At 36.8% G+C, this 18,669-nt stretch overlaps 1 protein-coding gene across 2 annotated transcripts in view; it reads right to left on the reverse strand.

The window, feature by feature from the left end:
* PLEKHH2 (pleckstrin homology, MyTH4 and FERM domain containing H2) overlaps nucleotides 1-18,669 on the reverse strand; it is a 108,971-nt gene that overhangs the window by 54,713 nt on the left and 35,589 nt on the right. For both annotated transcript variants that reach the window (XM_081591961.1, XM_081591960.1), the window contains 10 exons: nucleotides 18,132-18,213; nucleotides 14,509-14,691; nucleotides 12,079-13,040; nucleotides 8,584-8,659; nucleotides 6,887-6,981; nucleotides 6,129-6,273; nucleotides 3,445-3,581; nucleotides 3,237-3,347; nucleotides 2,990-3,076; nucleotides 1,590-1,748 (listed from right to left, as the gene is read on the reverse strand). In XM_081591961.1, the coding sequence (XP_081448087.1) occupies nucleotides 1,590-1,748; nucleotides 2,990-3,076; nucleotides 3,237-3,347; nucleotides 3,445-3,581; nucleotides 6,129-6,273; nucleotides 6,887-6,981; nucleotides 8,584-8,659; nucleotides 12,079-13,040; nucleotides 14,509-14,691; nucleotides 18,132-18,213 (2,037 nt within the window). The remainder of the gene's footprint in view (nucleotides 1-1,589; nucleotides 1,749-2,989; nucleotides 3,077-3,236; nucleotides 3,348-3,444; nucleotides 3,582-6,128; nucleotides 6,274-6,886; nucleotides 6,982-8,583; nucleotides 8,660-12,078; nucleotides 13,041-14,508; nucleotides 14,692-18,131; nucleotides 18,214-18,669) is intronic.

Genomic DNA, 18,669 nt, shown 5'->3' on the forward strand with positions numbered 1-18,669 from the left:
AAAACATATAGTGCATCTCTTTGTTGAATGTATTGGTGAATTTTTTTCTCTCACTTTTAAAATAGTTGGTACTGATGAGCACCCACTCATATTCCCACATTAACATTAAGCATAAATTACAGGGTGGCACAGCTCATCATAGTTAAATTCCTCACCTCTTACATAAATGAAGCACATGAGTGATGCATGATGATGCAAAGATTACTTTCGTGTGCAGTATTTTATGTGTAAATATTTTATTGTATTGTTAAAAATTTTTAAATAATATTTATCTTAGCATAAATCAATATTTACTCATTCTAAAAAAGTTAGAAAACAGTTCACCTATGTATGTTTGAGGTTGACAGACTTGCAAAATCTTTTAAAAAAGAAAGCTAGACTTTATATTATAAAGTTGGAAAACAGGACTAAGCAAAAATGAAGGAAAAACCACACAGAGATATCCAGTATACCTTAGTATATTTCCTAGTCAGACATTTTTCTACAAATATGTTTACCAACAGTGGGATAACTATATGATACTCTACACTTATTTTATCACCTAATAACACATCATAATCTATTTCTAAAACATTAAACATTCTTTTGCACATTTAAAATGACTGCACAGTAAAGCATTACCTGATTATATAAATATTTAAAACTATCCCCTACTCTACATCTAAGACGATCTCAGTTTTTCTGTATTATAAACCATGGAGTGAAAGTAATATTTCTGCAGCAATGGAAATGTTCTATATCTTGAGAGAGTGACATTAAATATCTACCAAAATCGATCCAATCCTGTACTTAAAACCTGCATTTCAATGCATGTTAATTATTCTCTCTTTTTTTTTTTTAATCAGAAAGAGGATGCTGTGATGGACATCTTCATACTTGAATGCTTTGCAAATTAAGATAAGTTCCTAAGCATAAATTTCTTAGACTGAAACTGCTGGATCAAAGTCTAAATATATATCTTCTTAAAACATTTAATATTTATTCATTTATTTGTTCATTCAAAAATATTTACTGAGTAAAACACTTTAGCCAAGACATTGCCAAACTGCCTTCTAAAGTAAACTCAGTAGCAAATTTCTTAACTTGTGTCAACACTGTATTTCATACTTTTAAAAAAGGTCCTCCCTTGATCAGATTTTTTAAAATATTCATTATTTCTTGCTTTTTAAGAAAATTATTAATGATAGTAGAACGTTTTCTTATATGTTTATTGATCGTTTGGATTTCTATCTCAACCTCTTTCTCACTGTGTCCTTTGTTCCTTCCCCTCACTGGTATTTACCCTCTACTTACTGATTATAAAAAGCTTGTATTTAAGTTTCAAATACATTTTCAAAGCTTCTCATTGATCTTTTAAAAATTCTGCTTAGAGAAGTTCTGATAGTAAGAACATTTACATTTTTATGCAGAATAGTCAAATTTGTCACGTTTCATCTTCATGGTGTTTGTCTTTGGTATCATAACTTAAAACACTGTTTCCCACCACAAAACAACATAAACAATATATATTCTGTGACGGCCACTTTTTATGATTGCAGGGCTGATTCTGTCACTGCCTGGGACCCTGCTATTGTGTATAGAGTTCCCACCTTGGTGAGCAATCCCTTCACCGTCGGTTTGCCCTCAGGTTGCAGGAAAAGGGGGTTGGCAGCTTGTACTCGAAGAACGTTTTGTAACACTTTAATCCATTCCTCCAATATATTGGGGGAATCTGCAGTCAGATAGTATGTGTGTTTTTCAGTGGTCAACTAGAACAGGATGAGAAAGAGATAGAAAAGGAAACTAGAGATTTTAGAATAATTATCATTTCCTTGTCCATTCTTCAAATATCACTACCTAATATGGAAACAAATATGCTGCAACTTGAATCCTAGGTTCCAAATAAATGACTCTATAAATCATGCAGCATATTTTAACCACTTTGTGAGAAGGATAATTAACTTTTTGTGGAAATAATTTTTTCACTTCCATTTACTTTAAAACTCTTCATAGTATTATGTTTTGGGGTCATGATTTTTTAATCTTGTTTTCTCATTAGATTTTCCTTTTCTCCCTTAAATGTGCTACGGGTTCCTAGTTGTTGAAAGGAGGAGCAGAATAATTGCAGTTTCAGAAGCCTACAAATGATTCTTTTTTTAAATAGATGTTTATTTTTTTAATTTATTTTTTAATTGGAGGAAAACTGTTTCAATGTTGTGCTGGTTTCTGCCGTACAACAATGCAAATCAGCCATAAATATACTGATTCTCCTTTCTACATTTTGGGGCAGTCCTCAAGTATTAGCCACTGAAAACAATGAAAACGTACTTTTCTAATAAAATGTTGTATTTCACCCTCCAAAAGAGGAAGATAAGAAAATAACAATTAGGAAAGCATTTCAGAAATAAGTCATCTGAATTTCAAGTCACCTATCCAAACTATTTCAATAGCTTGTTTTGTTTTTTAAACTTGGCAAAGGTTTCCAGCAAGACTGGCATTACGTGTGTGTGAAATGGTCAGCAGCCCCCTCTGTGGTGTGACTTCGTGGGAACTAGGACAGCCCCTCTGCTCCCTAATATCCTTCCCACTTAGGTGTTAGAGCATCTGAAGTTCACAGAACTGACATTTTCTGGTTCTGTATTAAATTGTGAACACTTCTGAATTCAATGGTACATTAAAATATGGGTATCTTATTGGGAATTCATTTATCAAATAACCCTCCCCTAAAATAGCTTGACAGCTTGAGAATTGAGAATGGCTGGGAGGGTTAGGAGTGGGGAACAAACAGTGTAAGGGATCAAGGGCAAAGAAAATACAGTGGAGACTTACTTAACATACACTCAGGTTATAACAGTTTTAACTAAGAAGTCCCAGGGTTTCACACATTTTAGGGGCATCAAACTGATCATCAAATGGAATAAAAAAATACTAAATACCCAGTCTTCATTCTATTAGCTTACATAATTGAGAACTGAGTTTTACATGATATAAAAAAGAAAAAAAAAAATACCTGAACTGTTTGCTTGTTATCTCCTCTTAAAATGCTGCAGGATGCACTAAGTTCAATATGGCCCTGTGGTTTTCTGATTACATCGCTCTGTATGAAGGGAAGAAAACCAATGCAAATTGATTACCTGTAATAGTCATAATAAGAAATGATTTGTCTCATTAATTGCATTACATGGAAGAAAATCAGTCAGGAGTCTGATTTATAGATTGAGGAATTCAGTTCTAAATTACAAGCAATTTCCACTCACCGGAGATTTGTAGTAAAGTAATTCACCACCTTTAAGAACAAACCATCTCCGCTTCCAAGTCTTGACCTTACCACTCATTTTTAATAAGTAGCCAGATTTTTCCAGTGGTTCCTAATTAAAGAGATTTTAAAAAATATTTAAGTTCCCTTTGGAGACTCTAACAGATTCATTAATTAAAAAAAACCAAAAACCTTGATTCAGTGTTTACATTTTTCCCATTATCACTGGAAGATGAGCAAGTTTTCAGGAGCTTCTGCTCTGGCTGTGAGTACTCCAAGTCTGGGGAGTAAGCATCTGGGGGAATAGCATAATCACTTTCAGAAGCCACAGAAGAGAGAGACACACCTAGATGAAAAGAAATAAATCAAGTCAATATTTAGTAATTGGACAGTCCAAATGCTGGTTGTCAGTTTTCCTAAGAAATACATCCATATCCCAAATCATCACCCTTCCTAGACTAGATATATTCCATGCCTTTGACCATGAAGTACCTTTAAGGCAGAAAACAGAACTAAAGGGTTAAGGACTATCATGCAAATCTTCAAGGAAGTCAAAGAAACATAAATAATATTTTGGTATGATTGTAAGTACAGCTATTTTCACATATATAAAATGTATGTAATAGTCTAATAATATATTTATTAACAATTAAAAATATGTGTATTTACATATTGGCATATAGGTAAATCACTGAGTTGGGAAGATCCCCTGGAGGAGGAAATGGCAACCCACTCCAGTATTCTTGCCTGAAAAATCCCATGGACGGAGGAGCCTGGCAGGCTACAGTCCATGGGGTCGCAAAGAGTCAGACACGACTGAAACACCTGAGCACACAGAGCACATGCATATGTAAGCAAACAAATGTTGAACCTTAATTTATCAAGATTTGTATGATCACACTTTAATACACTTAACTTTTGTAATCATTTTAAAGTAACATCACATTAAAAGAACATGGGAGTCCAATACTACCAGTGTATAGATTTTGAAAATCTTTCATAAAAGAGAAGCAATAAAAAAGATATAAACAGGCTATTTCATTTGCCAGCAGCTATAATGCAAAATTCAAAGGAACATTTTTCGCAATAATTCACTTGCCATTTTAGAAAACAACTTGCAAGCTGCAAGTCACATTGGAGAATCACTACAATTGGGAGATTTTGAAAATATTAAATAAAATCAAGAACTTAAGTCATTATTCATTATAGTATATGGCAACTTTTAAAGTGTCTATTAACATTTAAGGGCCATGTTAGGTTAATTTCATTATATTATTCTTCTAATTTATTTGACTAAGCCAAGTAATGGATATGATAATACTAGTATCTTTATTTTTCAAAGAATAAAAGAAATTCCAGTCTACCAAGGACCTCAGAGATCATTCTGGTTCAAGCCCTCATTCTCTAAGGAGACTAAGGTCCACAGATTAAAGGATTTGTCCAAAGTCAAATAGCCAGGCAGAGGCAATGTTGGAGTGCAAATCTCAGGCTCTTAGCCTCAAGATGCTAGGGACAGAGGAGAGAACAAAACAAACAAATTTCTGTCCTCATGGAACACAGATTCTAGTTGGGAGAGACAGACAAAAAACAGAGCAAATGCTATGGAAAAATAAACCATAGAGCCAACTAAAGGAAATTAAAAGCGCTAGCGGTTGGAGAAGGGTAAAGGACTGCATTGGAATAGTGTGGTCAGGGTAGAGCTCATTGAGAAGGCAGTGTCTGAGCCAAGCACTGAAGGAGAAAAGGAACCAGCCATAATGACATCTGGGGGAAGAATACCAGGTAGAGCAAATACTCAGTGCATAGGTCCTGAAAGCATGCCTGGCATGTTCCAGGAATAGCAAAAGGATCTGGGTGGCCAGAGCTGAGTAAGAGAGGAGAAAGGAGGAGATGAAGTCAAAGACATCAAAGAATCTTGTAATACCTTATAGTCAGTATAAGGAGTCCTTGCAGTGTTTTGAGCAAAAGTGTGATATAACCTGATTCTAGCTGTCAAGGGGTCAAGGTAGTAGCAAAGAGACCAATGGAAGCCAAAATATTAAACTTATGAGAGTTGAACAGCTCCTTTTTAAGCTGAGAGGCTTGCGAGTACATAGGGGTTCCATGGAACACAGTTTGAAAACCAACATGTTATGCCACATTAAAGCCTTTTGTAAAATACTGATATCATTTAATATGACTGACTCTCTCTAGAACCTGTATCTATGCCAAACATTTCTTCAAAATCAACAAAAATTGTAGACCTGCCCAAAGTAAGTTTTCTTAATATCAGATTAACCACCACATTTTTAGGTGTATTCTCTGCCATTTAGCAGTGTAATGAATTTAGCTGAAATAAGTCCATCGTCCTATATTCAAAATCAAAAAGCGACTATAAAAGAGAAACCTCATTTAAGCCAAGTATTTCACTTTATTCCTATAACGAAGTGATCTCTCTTTTACAGATAAGCTTTAAAAAATAGATTATGCTGTCTGCAATCATGAAGAAAATTCAGAAGAGGATTAGGACTAAAATATGTATCTTAGTCCTCGGTGAATATTCTTTTCACTATGAAGATTCCCGGTGGTGCTAGTGGCAAAAAAAAAACCTACCTGCCAATCGCAAGAGACATAAGAGACGCAGGTTCCATCCCAGGGTCAGGAAGATCCCATGGAGGAGGGCATGGCAACCCACTCCAGTATTCTTGCTTGGAGAATCCCATGAACAGAGGAGCCTGGCAGGCTATAGTCCATAGGGTCGTAAAGAGTCGGACACGACTGAAGTGACTTAACACGTATGAGTGGAAAGCAGTACTTTGAGATTGTTTTTTAAAGTCCTATTGTAGAGATAAAATTCCCACTAAATATTCTGAACTATGTGGAGCTGTCTTGTGTGTGTGCAACCTTCCCTTACCTCGCTTCAAGGCTCTGGGGCTGCCTGGCCCACTCCGACTGCGAGAGTCTGACTCCGAAGTCCGGGAGCTGGATCTTGAACTGTCTTCTTCTTCTGACCCAGAGGAGTCATCCAGGAATGGGCTGCTGCTTATCTGGGTCGCCTTCTAAAGAGAAACAAAATAGCCTCCCTGTGTGTCCATCTCTAAAGTTATCTCTCTCTTTAGGTACAGAATTTTACCAGAAGTTATGGAATAAGATTTTTTTAAGGAATAGAAGAAAGCATCTTGCTATTATCAAAGTCACATTTGTTAAATTCCAAATTCCAATCAGCAAGGCATTTGTAAATGATAAAAGATTCCTAAGACCATAAGGCTGTTCATATCTGATACTTTTTTTTCTGATGATACTTATTTTAATCAGGCACTTCACGCAAGGGAGGGGAACCCTGGCAATGATTCCAACAGCTTTCTAAATTAGTTGTTTTCTTTACACCATTAACACTATTTCCTTTAAACAATTAACAGTTACGGATGGGGTAGAGGCTCACATGCAGTATAACAAAAATGGAGCATATCAGACCTCTATTACTCTGATTAAAATAAATATCTTCTCAAGATTTATCCATTTCTTCTCTCTTAATAATGTGCTAGTGTGAACTTCCAAAACTCCCTATAAAGGGAGTTTATGTAAAATGTCAAGAATGGAGTTTGGAGCTTGAATAAACAGTTTTTTTGATCCACCATGAAGAGACCCACGTGTTTAACAATAATGAGTTACCCCCTTCAAAGTTGTATACACTGGGGTTGTCATGTTCTTGTATATCAGAGATGTATAAAGTCCTGATGTGGTGTAGGAAAGCATTGCAACAGAATCTGAAACAGAAAACAAAATGATTTTTTTAAAAAATAGATCTAACTAGCACTTAGGTCTATTTCTTATGAATGTGAATTAACAAAATTTCTAATTAAAGAGACACTGGATGAACACACGATATTCATTATACAGTCTACTTTAAGAACGATGGCATCTACAGTTTAAATTATACACTGTCTTACATGGCTCATTACATACCCAAGTGTTCTAGCTCCCCAACTAGCCGATAACCTCTTTGAAAGTGAGGATCTTAGCTTTTGTTTCTTTGGTATTTCCATCCAGCTCAGGCTGGGCAAAAATGAGTACAAATACCTATTGACTGATTCAGTGAGCAGTACCCTGTGAAGATATTCTCTGATTATTCAGAGCCCTGTTGGTGACCCTGGAGAAGGCGATGGCACCCCACTCCAGTACTCTTGCCTGGAAAATCCCATGGAACGGAGGAGCCTGGTAGGCTGCAGTCCACAGGGTCGCGAAGAGTCGGACACGACTGAGCGACTTCACTTTCACTTTTCACTTTCATGCATTAGAGAAGGAAATGGCAACCCACTCCAGTGTTCCTGCCTGGAGAATCCCAGGGATGGGGGAGCCTGGTGGGCTGCCGTCTATGGGGTCGCACAGAGTCGGACACGACTGAAGCGACTTAGCAGCAGCATTGGTGACCCAGTGCTAAAATATCGTCACTTTTAATCCTTTATCAGGTGAACCTCAAATTGAAAGGTTAGAATATATTTCCTGATTGGCAAAAACCGACAATAGATAGCGAAAAAGGAATAGAACATTAATGGTTACCTCTAAGATACAGATTACATATAGGAAAGGAAGGGGCCGGTAGAAGGAACTACAGAAAAATGTCTCTTTTTATTTCAGACAGTTCTTTGTGGTTTGGTTTTATTTTTCATAATGAGCATGTATTTTTTTCTATAATAAATTTTTGAAGAAAGAAAGAAAGGAGGAATGTGTTTTAAACTCTGGAAAAAGAAGACATAGAGATCAATATTTTTACAATTTAAACAGCTGAAATTCCAGTTTCCAGGCTTTAGCTTCTTTGGGGTAAAATCACAAGATACTCGCTACATGAGAGTTGAACATCAGTGTGCCCCTATACTAACATGAATTTCAATTTTAAAATAGAAATCAGCAACTTCAGAAAGCATTTTCTGAAAGTTAGCAAAACTGTATTTATTCAAATGACTTTAGACATTTAGGAAATTCTTGGCTAGTGAAATGGCAATACAAAATCACTTATTCTTTAAAAAAATATTTTTATTATAGTAAAAAACACATAAGATAATATTTACCATCTTAACCACCTTTGAGTTCAGTTAGTGTTAAGCATATTCACACTGTTGTCAATCAGATCTCTAAAACATTTGTATCTTGAAAATCTGAAACTCTATACCCATTAAGCAACTGCTCCTCTTCCCCAACTCTTCGTAACCCCTAGGAACCACAACTCTGCTTTCTGATTCTATGAATTTGACTACTTTGGATGCCTCATATAAGTGGACTCATACAGTGTTTGTCTTTTGTGACTGCCTATTTCAATTAGCACAAAGTGCTCAAGGTTCATTCGTGATGCAGCATGCAAAAACACTTACTTTTATGAACATTCTCCATATTGAAGGCCTCAGACATTCGAATGCCTGATTTGGCTACAGCATAAATTCTGCTTTCCTAATGTAAAAGAGAGATTTAAGATGGATATTTGAAGCAAAGAAGCAATTACTTTCAATACATATGTTTTTCATTTGTTCTTCATTTAACAGTCACCAGAGTACAGCATTATTATAAAACTGTCACCAGTGCCAACTAAAATATGCCACTGTGAACAGCACTGCAGAATTTTTTTCCATCCATTAGTCACTCCATTATCTTTGTTCCCAAATTTTTGCTTAGTATTTTAAATTATTTTGAAGAGGCAGGAAAAAAGTAAAAGAAAGCTTGTTCACAACCACTGACTATTCATAAACACCACCATTAATATGCCATCATTTCAGAACATGGTTCAAGAAAAAGAAGAAAATCTTGAATGGCCGTAACATAAAGCCAGAAACCATTTATCATCTTTCACTACACACAGATATTATCTTTAACAACCTACCGTTCTAGAATATGGTTAAAGCAAAAGAGAAAGCCAAAACTTGAAGTCAGAAAGCACATACAAAGTAGCATTAAGTGCTATCACCTTCATATTTCAATGAAGTTGAAGAAACACTTGAAGTGAAATAATAAGTGAATTTTAGAGCTGCAATAGAATTTATACAGTCTTGTTCCAAAAGTAGGTTGTTATTTTGTCTTCTCTGCTTCTCTGAGATTTCTCAAATGGGGACTGGAAGGCTATTAGCCCTGTCCCTATGAGAAAAGGGACTCCATGTTGTTCCTCACACATAGATCACCATGTCCTGAACGTTGTAACACACTTAACCTGCACAGTTGTCTGAGGCAGGACACAGTAGGCAACTCAGGCAGTTCTCTTTAGGACTATGCTAGCCAGGGGCTTTGAAGCAATGTGTATGAAATCGCTAATCATCTGAGATGCTTTAGATTGAACAGTCACTGACGGAATGAATCAGAGGCAGCTTCTCTGACAGCGTGATGGTGAGATACACACAGAGACAAACAGCAGAGCGGACAGAACAAAAAGACACATAAAAATAAGATAGTAAGTGAGATACTTAGAAGCCACGAGAGAGGCAAAGGTGATAGTCAGCAGTCATGAGAGAAGCAGATAGTCACTGCAGACAGGCGAGGGCAAGCTGACCCATGGGACCAGGGACAATGGATGTCACCTGTTTCTAAAGTGCTGACCATCAGAGCTGCTGCTGAATCATCACATGACCTGCTAGAGTGACTGTCGTATTTTTGAATGATATTCCAGTTCCATAAGGATGGGCTATGCCTTAAAACTGCCTTAAAATAAACCCCTAAAAATCCTTAAACTGAACTCATAAAGTGAGGTGATTAGAATATACCTCTTTAATGTGAAACTTGAAAATACCCAACAAACAGAAATAAAACCTCAAACTTGGCCAATGTGCTGGAAGGCTTCAGCAAAGCAATACTACTTTTTCAGGACTGGATAGCTTTAGAAAATAAAGTGAAGAGAGAAAGGCAAAAAAGCGGTAAAAATGGTTTGCCAAGTAAAACGAATGTGAAAGCCTAGCCTAAATCACCAACATAATCTCAACATAATAAAGAAGCAAAATTTCAACTCCTAACTGCCTAAAGGGTAACATAATTGGAATTCCAGAGATTCACGTGCCAATAATGTCCATTTTTTATGTCATCCAGAATTTAGTAATAAACTGCAGGTAGTTTCAAGTGGACTTTGCAATGAAATGTTCTTTTAAAAGTAAATAAGAGAGATACATCTCAAGGTCTGAATTTATAGTAGGAAAACATAATTGCCTTATTTGCTTAAAACTGCATTGGTCACTAAATAAAAAATAATAACAGAATATGACTCTGAAAACCTCAAAATCCTGCAACCCAGATGATTCTCTTGAGGCTAAAGGTTAAACTATGTCAGTATGTGAAGGAAAACTTCAATCTACAAAACAGATAATTTCACTTTGTTTCAAATATAAGAATTTTTTAAAATTATTTTCATGAATTTATTTGAGGGGCTGTGCTGGGTCTTCATGTGGCACATGGGCTCTCTAGTTGTACCTTCTGGACTTAGTTGCCTGGAGCATGTGAGATCTCAGTTCCCCAATCAAGGATTGAACTCCCATCCCTTGCATTGGAAGGTGGACTCCTAAACACTGGATCATCACGGAGGTCTCAGGAAGAATTTTCTTAATCTAGTGATTCCCAAGAAAGTGAAAGTGTTAGTTGCTTCAGTCATGTCTGACTCCTTGTGACCCCATGGATCGTAGCCCACCAGGCTTCTCTGCCCATGGGATTCCTCAGGCAAGAATACCGGAGTGGGGTGCCATTTCCTTCTCCAGGAGATCTTCCTGACCCAGTGATCGAACCCTGGTCTCCTGTATTGCAGGATGATTCTTTACTGTCTGAGCCATCAGGAAGCCCAAGAATCACACAATTAATAGGTTAATTATTATATTAGTGGTCAGTGTTTCAATGGAAGAAATTTCAAACTATTCTAGATACAGGAAGATGCTTTTGGTTAAAGCAATAGATTGATAAGCTCATGACGAGTAAAATTAAATTTCTCTTAAAGTCATTCAAGTAAATAATTAAGTTCAAAACTTGATGACCAGTAGGTGTCCTGGTCCAGAATTTACCCACCGTTAGAGAGAACCCTTTTTCTTCACCCTGATATTTCCACGTAGTATGCATGCATGCTAGGTCGTTTCAGTTGTGTCCGACTCTCTGCAACCCTATGGGCTGTAGCCCGCCAGGCTCTCTCATCCATGGAATTTTCCAGACAAGAATAATGGAGTGGGTTTCCATGCCCTCCTCCAGGGGATCTTCCCAACCTAGGGATCAAACTCGCATCTCTTACATCTTCTGCATTGGCAGGTGGGTTCTTTACCACTAAAGCCACCTGAGAAGCTCCCTTCCATGTGGAAGGCACTCCAAAAATTGAACATTCCTGATCTCTAGCCAACCATTCACTTTCTCCTCTCTAAGAAAAAGCAGTGGCTTAATGTGACTGGAATGCCTAGGAGAAACTGGACATGCAGAGACCAGCGCCTTCCCCTTTCCTTTCTCTTGAGAAGTAGCTACTGCACAAAACAACCATTTGTTCTTTCTCTAGACCATAAGCTTTAGAGAAGCCAGGCCTCACTGGAGGGAGTCTGTGCAGCTGGCCCAACACTATCTGTGCCTGGGTGGCAAAATCCAGCAATTTCCTAGGTGCAGTATTGGCTCCTGTGCCCACTAGTTCTCTAAAATCTCTTTTCTCAGTAATAAAGGTAACATCTGGATCTCCCATTTGTCTTACCCTTGTGTCTTATTTCTCAACTGATTCAGGGGAAAAGAGAAGGGAAAACTGAATTCTAAAAACTGGGAATTGTCAGAACAAAACTGGACTGGAAAAGAAACAGGAAAAGAAGTAAAGCAAAACCAGAAAATGAGTGTTGAGAAAAAACACATGTGTGTGCACTGCACACAGCAACATAATTTACCCAAGAGGGAAACCGGTGCAGAGGTGGAGTTGGAGGTTTGCCACAGGCTGCCTTCTTTGCTGAGTCGCAGGCTTCCTGGTCCTCTGAACCTGGGGATTCTAAGCAGTCGTAGGAAAATAATCCATCATCACAATTAGTGTCCATAGCCTCTAAAATTTCTGTATTGTCGCCATCAACTAGGTCAAGATCTGTTTCCTGAGGTCTCAGTGGCCGTATCATGCTTATAGCATTTCTGTTTGTGCCAAACATCCTGTCGGAACTTAACTGTGGCTGGCTTAGGTGCCTTTTGGCTAGTGCGATGCTTAAGCTGAAAATATTAGGAATTCTTAATTTGGGGGTTGGCAGAGTTGAGGAAGGTCCTAGTTCTGTGCCTCTTCCAAGGAGTGGGTTAGGATGCTTTGGACTCAAAGCTGGGGTCAGAATAGGGCTTGGGGTGTTGGCTTCACTCGAGGAAGACGAATAATCCAACCTCTGAGACTGAAATTTTTTATTGAGTTCGTCTGAGGAGCTATCACGCTCCTTTTTCCTTGATTCAGAATTTCCTTTTCCGAGAGGACAATTCTGAGCCTTCCACTGTGCCTCCTGTTGCCAAGAATACAGCTTCTTGTGTTCTGGTCTCTTTATGCCAAAGGTCTCTTCTTCAAATATTGAACTGCTGTCATCAGAGGCTGTGAGATATGTCTCACTGCCCATTCTACTACTTTGGACCCCCTCCTCTGATGTGTGGCTGGAAAGGGTAGAAGTGTACCTGGACTTGGATCTTCCTTTGCTCCCATCTTCCTCATCAGAACTCCAGTCACTCCCGGGAGCCCCAGAATTCTGGGATGTGCCACCATCCATCACAAAGCTTGTCCTTGTTTTACGATTCTGCTCTGACATGCAAGGGCCTTGATGCAGTGTTCTGTGACCTCGGCTGTTTTCTTGAATTTGGTTATCAACCGATTTTTCTGGAATTTCCATCTCTAGAAAAGTATACATTATATTGGCATGCTGTCTTTAATCATACAATCTTTCTGTATATTTAGCTTTATGTATCTACACTGTACAGACTGGAATTTTCATTTGAGTCAAGTTGATTTGCATTACCCTTTTTTAGTTCAATGTCTTTTTTAAACCCAAGTGTGAAAACTGCAAGCTTCCTATAGACTACAATGCCCTTACACTCAACAGAACACTATCAAAATGAAACTGCTTTTTACAAAGAAACATGGAGGAAAAAACTGACAATAGACCAAGGAGAGATAATATAAGAAGCAAAATGAAAAACAGGGCCACACTGACTATCAAAGATAGAAGCCACTAGAAAAATGAACACCATTAATTCTATTTTAGAAGCAAAAAAAATGACAATCCTCTTTCTACTAAATTTCAAAATTATCATCAGTAAATTTAAACATAATAAATGTAAAGCTATTGTTTAAAAAAGCCTTTATTCCCAAGCTTCAATACATGAAATATGCAAAACCATAAAGAAAACATACACAGAGAAAAGCTTTACTCACTCTACTTTTGGTTTAATCATAACTACAAAATGTATCTTTATAATAAAAATAACAGTCTTTAAAAATGTCTTTAGACATAGCTTATTTTTGTTTATAACATAACTAATAGAATGAACCACTGACTTCATAAACAATGAACTTAAAATTTAGTTTGAAGAGTACCAAAGAAAAACTTTGAAAACATGAAAACAAAGACAGGATCTTCATAATTAAGGCTATATAGGCTCCACAAATGGGTATCAGGCAGTTTGTTAAACTTGCAGATGAGCAAGAGCTACAGTCCAGGCAACCTCAGCTGAACTGAGCTGTACTGAACTGAAAGTGAGAAAGTTAGAAAGTGGGGAAAAAATGAAAATGACTTCTCAAAAAAAAAAAAAAATCCACGTAATGGCATAAAAGCAAGTACCAAAGGAACCCTCTGAATGGAAAAACATTATGTAGCTTTCAGAAGTTCATAACCAAGCATAGAGACAGCTCTTAGGGCTATAATTTTTCTCTTTTGGAGGAAGGAAGCAGGAGCTGAAAATAGAAAAGATGCAAGTTCAAGTCTCTCTAAAATATTTGGGAAAAGTCACAGTGGTGTTGACAAAGCCAGAAGCCAAATAAAGCAAAATTTAGAAGGGCTTTAAGACTAAAAGAAGGGTACAAATCTGCACACAGGTCCAGAGTTTGAACATGTGGCAAATACTTTCTTCTTTGAGGCAATAAAGGGAAATCAAAGCAGTTAACTAAATTTTCACCTGGTGTTCTTTTTCTTTATGAGTTTGATGCATCATATTTAATTTCAGATTGAATATTAGATAATTTTTTATATTTTAAATAAATAATGAATAGGTCACACTCCTAACCTGAAACTCGCATTAATCTTAACAAATGATTTTTCCTTTTTAAAAAAATGTTAAAGTAAATTCCTCTAGTCCATAAATACCTTCTATGTCTTTTCCTTCCATGAACTCAGGTTCTTTAGATGATATCTTGCTCGTTTCCTCAGATTTTACAACTTGAGGAGGACTCCTTGCTCGGGACAAAAAGCACCCAAAGGTCAGACTGCTCAGACGCTGGCCTTCTGAAAGCTTTGGTGTGGAAACAACTGACTTCTTTCCTTGAACTTCTACAAGACCATTAATCGAAATCAAGATCCGAATTTTTCATAACAGTTTGTTAAACAGAGAACCAAAGCATAAATAAAAACGTGGACAAATCACTCCTCAGACCAGAAAAAAGCCTAAAGTTCATCTTTATTTCTGTATAATAACTTGGAACCCTCAATGTCGAGCACCACACACCGATGTTTAATATCTGCTTATATATTTTGATGGTACAAAATATTTCTTAACTGCAAAGAGAAAACTTTCTAATCCTTTTAAAAGCAGTTAGCTCTCAAACAAGCCACAAACAAACAAAAATCCAGATATAAATATAAACAACTAGAGAGTTACAGCTTCTTGCAGTGTCAAGTACTACTAAACAATCAAGTATGTACTGATAAAATTTGATTGTTGGGTAATGCTACTAATAGTGAGAAAATGGGAATGAGATCTTGGTTGTCAAGACAACCCAGGAAAATTTAGATGATCACTGGGGCAAATATCACATGACCACTGGAATAACTTTTGCTTATCATAGTTTTCAGTGTGCTTCTCATAAGAAAGCAAATAAAGGGGCTTAGTCTATGACCATGATATGGAGAACCTTAATCACTTAGAGGAAAAAAAGGGGAGGGGGAAGTTTCTAGACAGAGAATTCAGATAGCTATTAAATATTAAATATTAAATGAGTGATTACTCAAGCACTTAGTGAAAGTGAAAGTGGCTCAGTTGTGTCCAACTCTTTGTGATCCCATGGAATTCTCCAGGCCAGAATACTGGAGTGGGTAGCCTTTCCCTTCTCCGGGGGATCTTCCCAACCCAGGGATCGAACCCAGGCCTCCTGCATTGCAGGCGGATTCTTTACCAACTGATCTATCAGGGAAGCCTGATAAAAGCATCTAATCATGGGTTTAATTCATCTTCTGGAACTTGTAGCACTGATGCTTCTAAGATTAAAAACATGGAGTTTTCAGTGATAGTAAGAAAAGTTTCCAAGAAATTAAATTCCCAATTCTGAAAGAGCACCAAAGGGTAAAGTTAAATAATAACTGATAGTTGAGTAGAGATACAAAAATATCTTTAAGCAGTGTCCTCCTTCAGATGTATTTTTTAATATTTTCATATTGACCATAGAACTAACTCACAGAACTAATTCATGATATTTTAATAATCACATATACACATAGATATTTTTAAAGTATTATATCATGTCTATATAGATATTTATTCTTCTCCAGTAACGCCTAGGTTCCAAGGATCAATAATCCTTAGCCTCCAAAACTAAAAGGCTACCAGTGAGGACTAGAATCGCAAGCCAAAAGTATCAGGGAAATAGCATTTTGTGATTAGGCTTAGTACATACGATCTATTTCAAAGAGGGTGAATAACACGAAGACCTAAAGCTTTACTTATAAATATGGAATTCCAGATCAACTAGAGGAACACCAATTTTTTTCATTATATAGGTAGAGGAAATGTGTTACATAAGAAAATATTTTGGTCTTCATCCATCGTTCCTGGCACACAGCTCCTAAAACCCTTGGAATTTCCTAAGAGTAATAAAAATGTCTTTTGTTTTCATAATAAGCCCTTTCAAACACTTCTGAATATATATTAATGAGGTGATTTCTGGAAAGCTCTGAGATGGCCTCAGGATGGGGTTGCCAGGGAAACCAACCAGATCATGAGAGGGTTAGAAATTTCAGCCTCATCCTCCACCCCCTACCTCTGACCTCAGGGAAGGAAGAAAGGGGCTGGAGGTTGAATTAATCACCAGTGGCCAATGATTTCATCAATCATGCACCCTTACATAGTGAAACCTCCATAAAATCTCAAAAGGATAGGGTTCAGGATGCTCCAAGTTGGTGATGCTGGGAGGGTGTTTTTCCTGGTGAGATCCTGGAAGTTCTGTGCCCCTCCTCCCATATCTTGCCCTATGCATCTCTTCTATCTGGCTCTTCCTGAGTTACATCCTTTGTAATAAACCAGTAATCTAGGAAATAAACTGAGTTCTGTGACCCTTTTTAGAAAATTATTGAACCCAAGGAAGGGATCTTGGGAACCCTGGATTTACAGTCTGTTGGACAGAAGCAAGAATGTCCTTCTGTATTTGTGTGTGTGTTCAGTGCCTGATCAGGGTGGAGGTGGGTAGTTTTGTGGGGCTGAGGGATCTGGTGCTATCCAAGTAGATAATGTCAAAAGTGAGTTAAATTTGTGGGACACCCAGTCGGTGTCCGTTGAGAACTGGATGATTGCTTAGTGTAGAAAAACTTGCACACATCTCATATCAGAAATATTAAGAGAGAGAAAACAGGAGTCTTTTCCCTTTACAGAATGACAGCAATAGATACTAACATGCAGTAGACAAAATGCTTTCACACATCCTATAATCAACACCTCCCATGAAACTAGTTAGACACTATTACAATCACCATTTTACTGATGTAGGAAGAAAATTGGAGATATAACACAGCTATTAAATTGTGGGGCATTAAAGTTGATTTCAAAGCCCAAGTGCTTTCTACCACATCAGTATTCTTCCAAAGCATTCTACGAAACTCCAGGGCTTTGTGAAATGTTTCAGAGAAACAAGAAGAGGCAAGAAATGTAAGAAGAGGCATGGGTGAGACCAGGTCTGCAGAATTCTGGACCCATTACCCCAATACAATTTTTACCAATTATATCCCTTAAGATTCTACAGGAAAAAATGTTTTAAAAAGCGTTCTTCTAAGACTTCCCCAGCAGTCCAGTGTTTAAGACGCTGCCTTCCAATGCAGGGGATGTGGGTTCAATCCCTAGACAGGGAACTAAGATCCCACATGCCACAGGGTACAACCAAAAATTTAAAAAATAAATTAAACTTGTTTTTAAAAAAATCACTCATTAAAAAAAGAAAGGGGTCTGCTGTTAAATAGAAGTTTGAAAAGCACTATCCTAGGCCATTGGTCTAAGAAGCACAAGCTAAATATACACCCTGGTAACCTATCTTCTCGTCAGCTATATGTGTACTTGTGCAGCTATCACACCAACAGTATATTAATAAGTAAATCTCTAACTCTACCACCCATCCTTTGGCTTTGGAGTTAAAAAGAAAACAGGCCTAAGCATTGGAAAATGCAAAGAGTTTATTCACATAAAATTTTGCACAAAATATTCAGGTTGTAAGAATTTCAATCACCAGTGAGCACAATGCTTTCAAGTGAAAATAGAAAACAACAAAACTGATTATTTTAAGTAAATATACCCCAAAATTAAATGTTCAAATTACCCTCTTTGGGTTATTCACTACTGTCTAGCTGTGCTCATATGGACAGGTAGCTATTTAAATTTAAATCAATTCAAAATTAAGTAAAATGTAAAGTTCAGTTCCTTAAGTTGCACAAGTCATATTTCAAGTGCTCAACAGTAAAATTCTATATAGGCAAATAAATCGAATTAGGCTACCTTAGTCAAGTGCTCATACCTTGTAGTTTTGACTGTATTGTTTTTATCTCTTCAGTTTGATTTTGGTTGATCAAACGAAGATTCTGATTCTCCAATTCCAACTAAAAGAAAATAATCATTTTCTTTTAAACAGGGATAAGAATTTCTAAAATGTACCAGTAAATTACAACATTGAGAAAATGTTAATACCTAATTAAACATAAACAAAATACAAAAGAAATAACTAAATATCAGATGAATTTATCAGCACAGATTATCAACCTAGATAATTATGACTTAAATATTTTTTCTTTCGAGAGCTAAAAGTTTTCAATGTTTTTCATCCCTATGCCTTTACCACTATAAAGTTATTTTAAACCAAATTATTTCAGCACTTAGTCTGACATATAAACTAAATAATGTGTACCACTCAGATAATATTGAATACATTAATTTTATGAGAAATTAATATTCTCACTTATTATTCTCTAATTACTTAAAGTTAACTATTTAGAACTAAAGTCAGCTAATTAGAATGAGGCTACTTAAGACTGATTATCATGATTCTATCATTAGAA

Source organism: Giraffa tippelskirchi, chromosome 4, assembly GCF_054371585.1.
Source record: "Giraffa tippelskirchi isolate mGirTip1 chromosome 4, T2T-mGirTip1v1.2.pri, whole genome shotgun sequence".
Taxonomy (NCBI): Eukaryota; Metazoa; Chordata; class Mammalia; order Artiodactyla; family Giraffidae; genus Giraffa; species Giraffa tippelskirchi.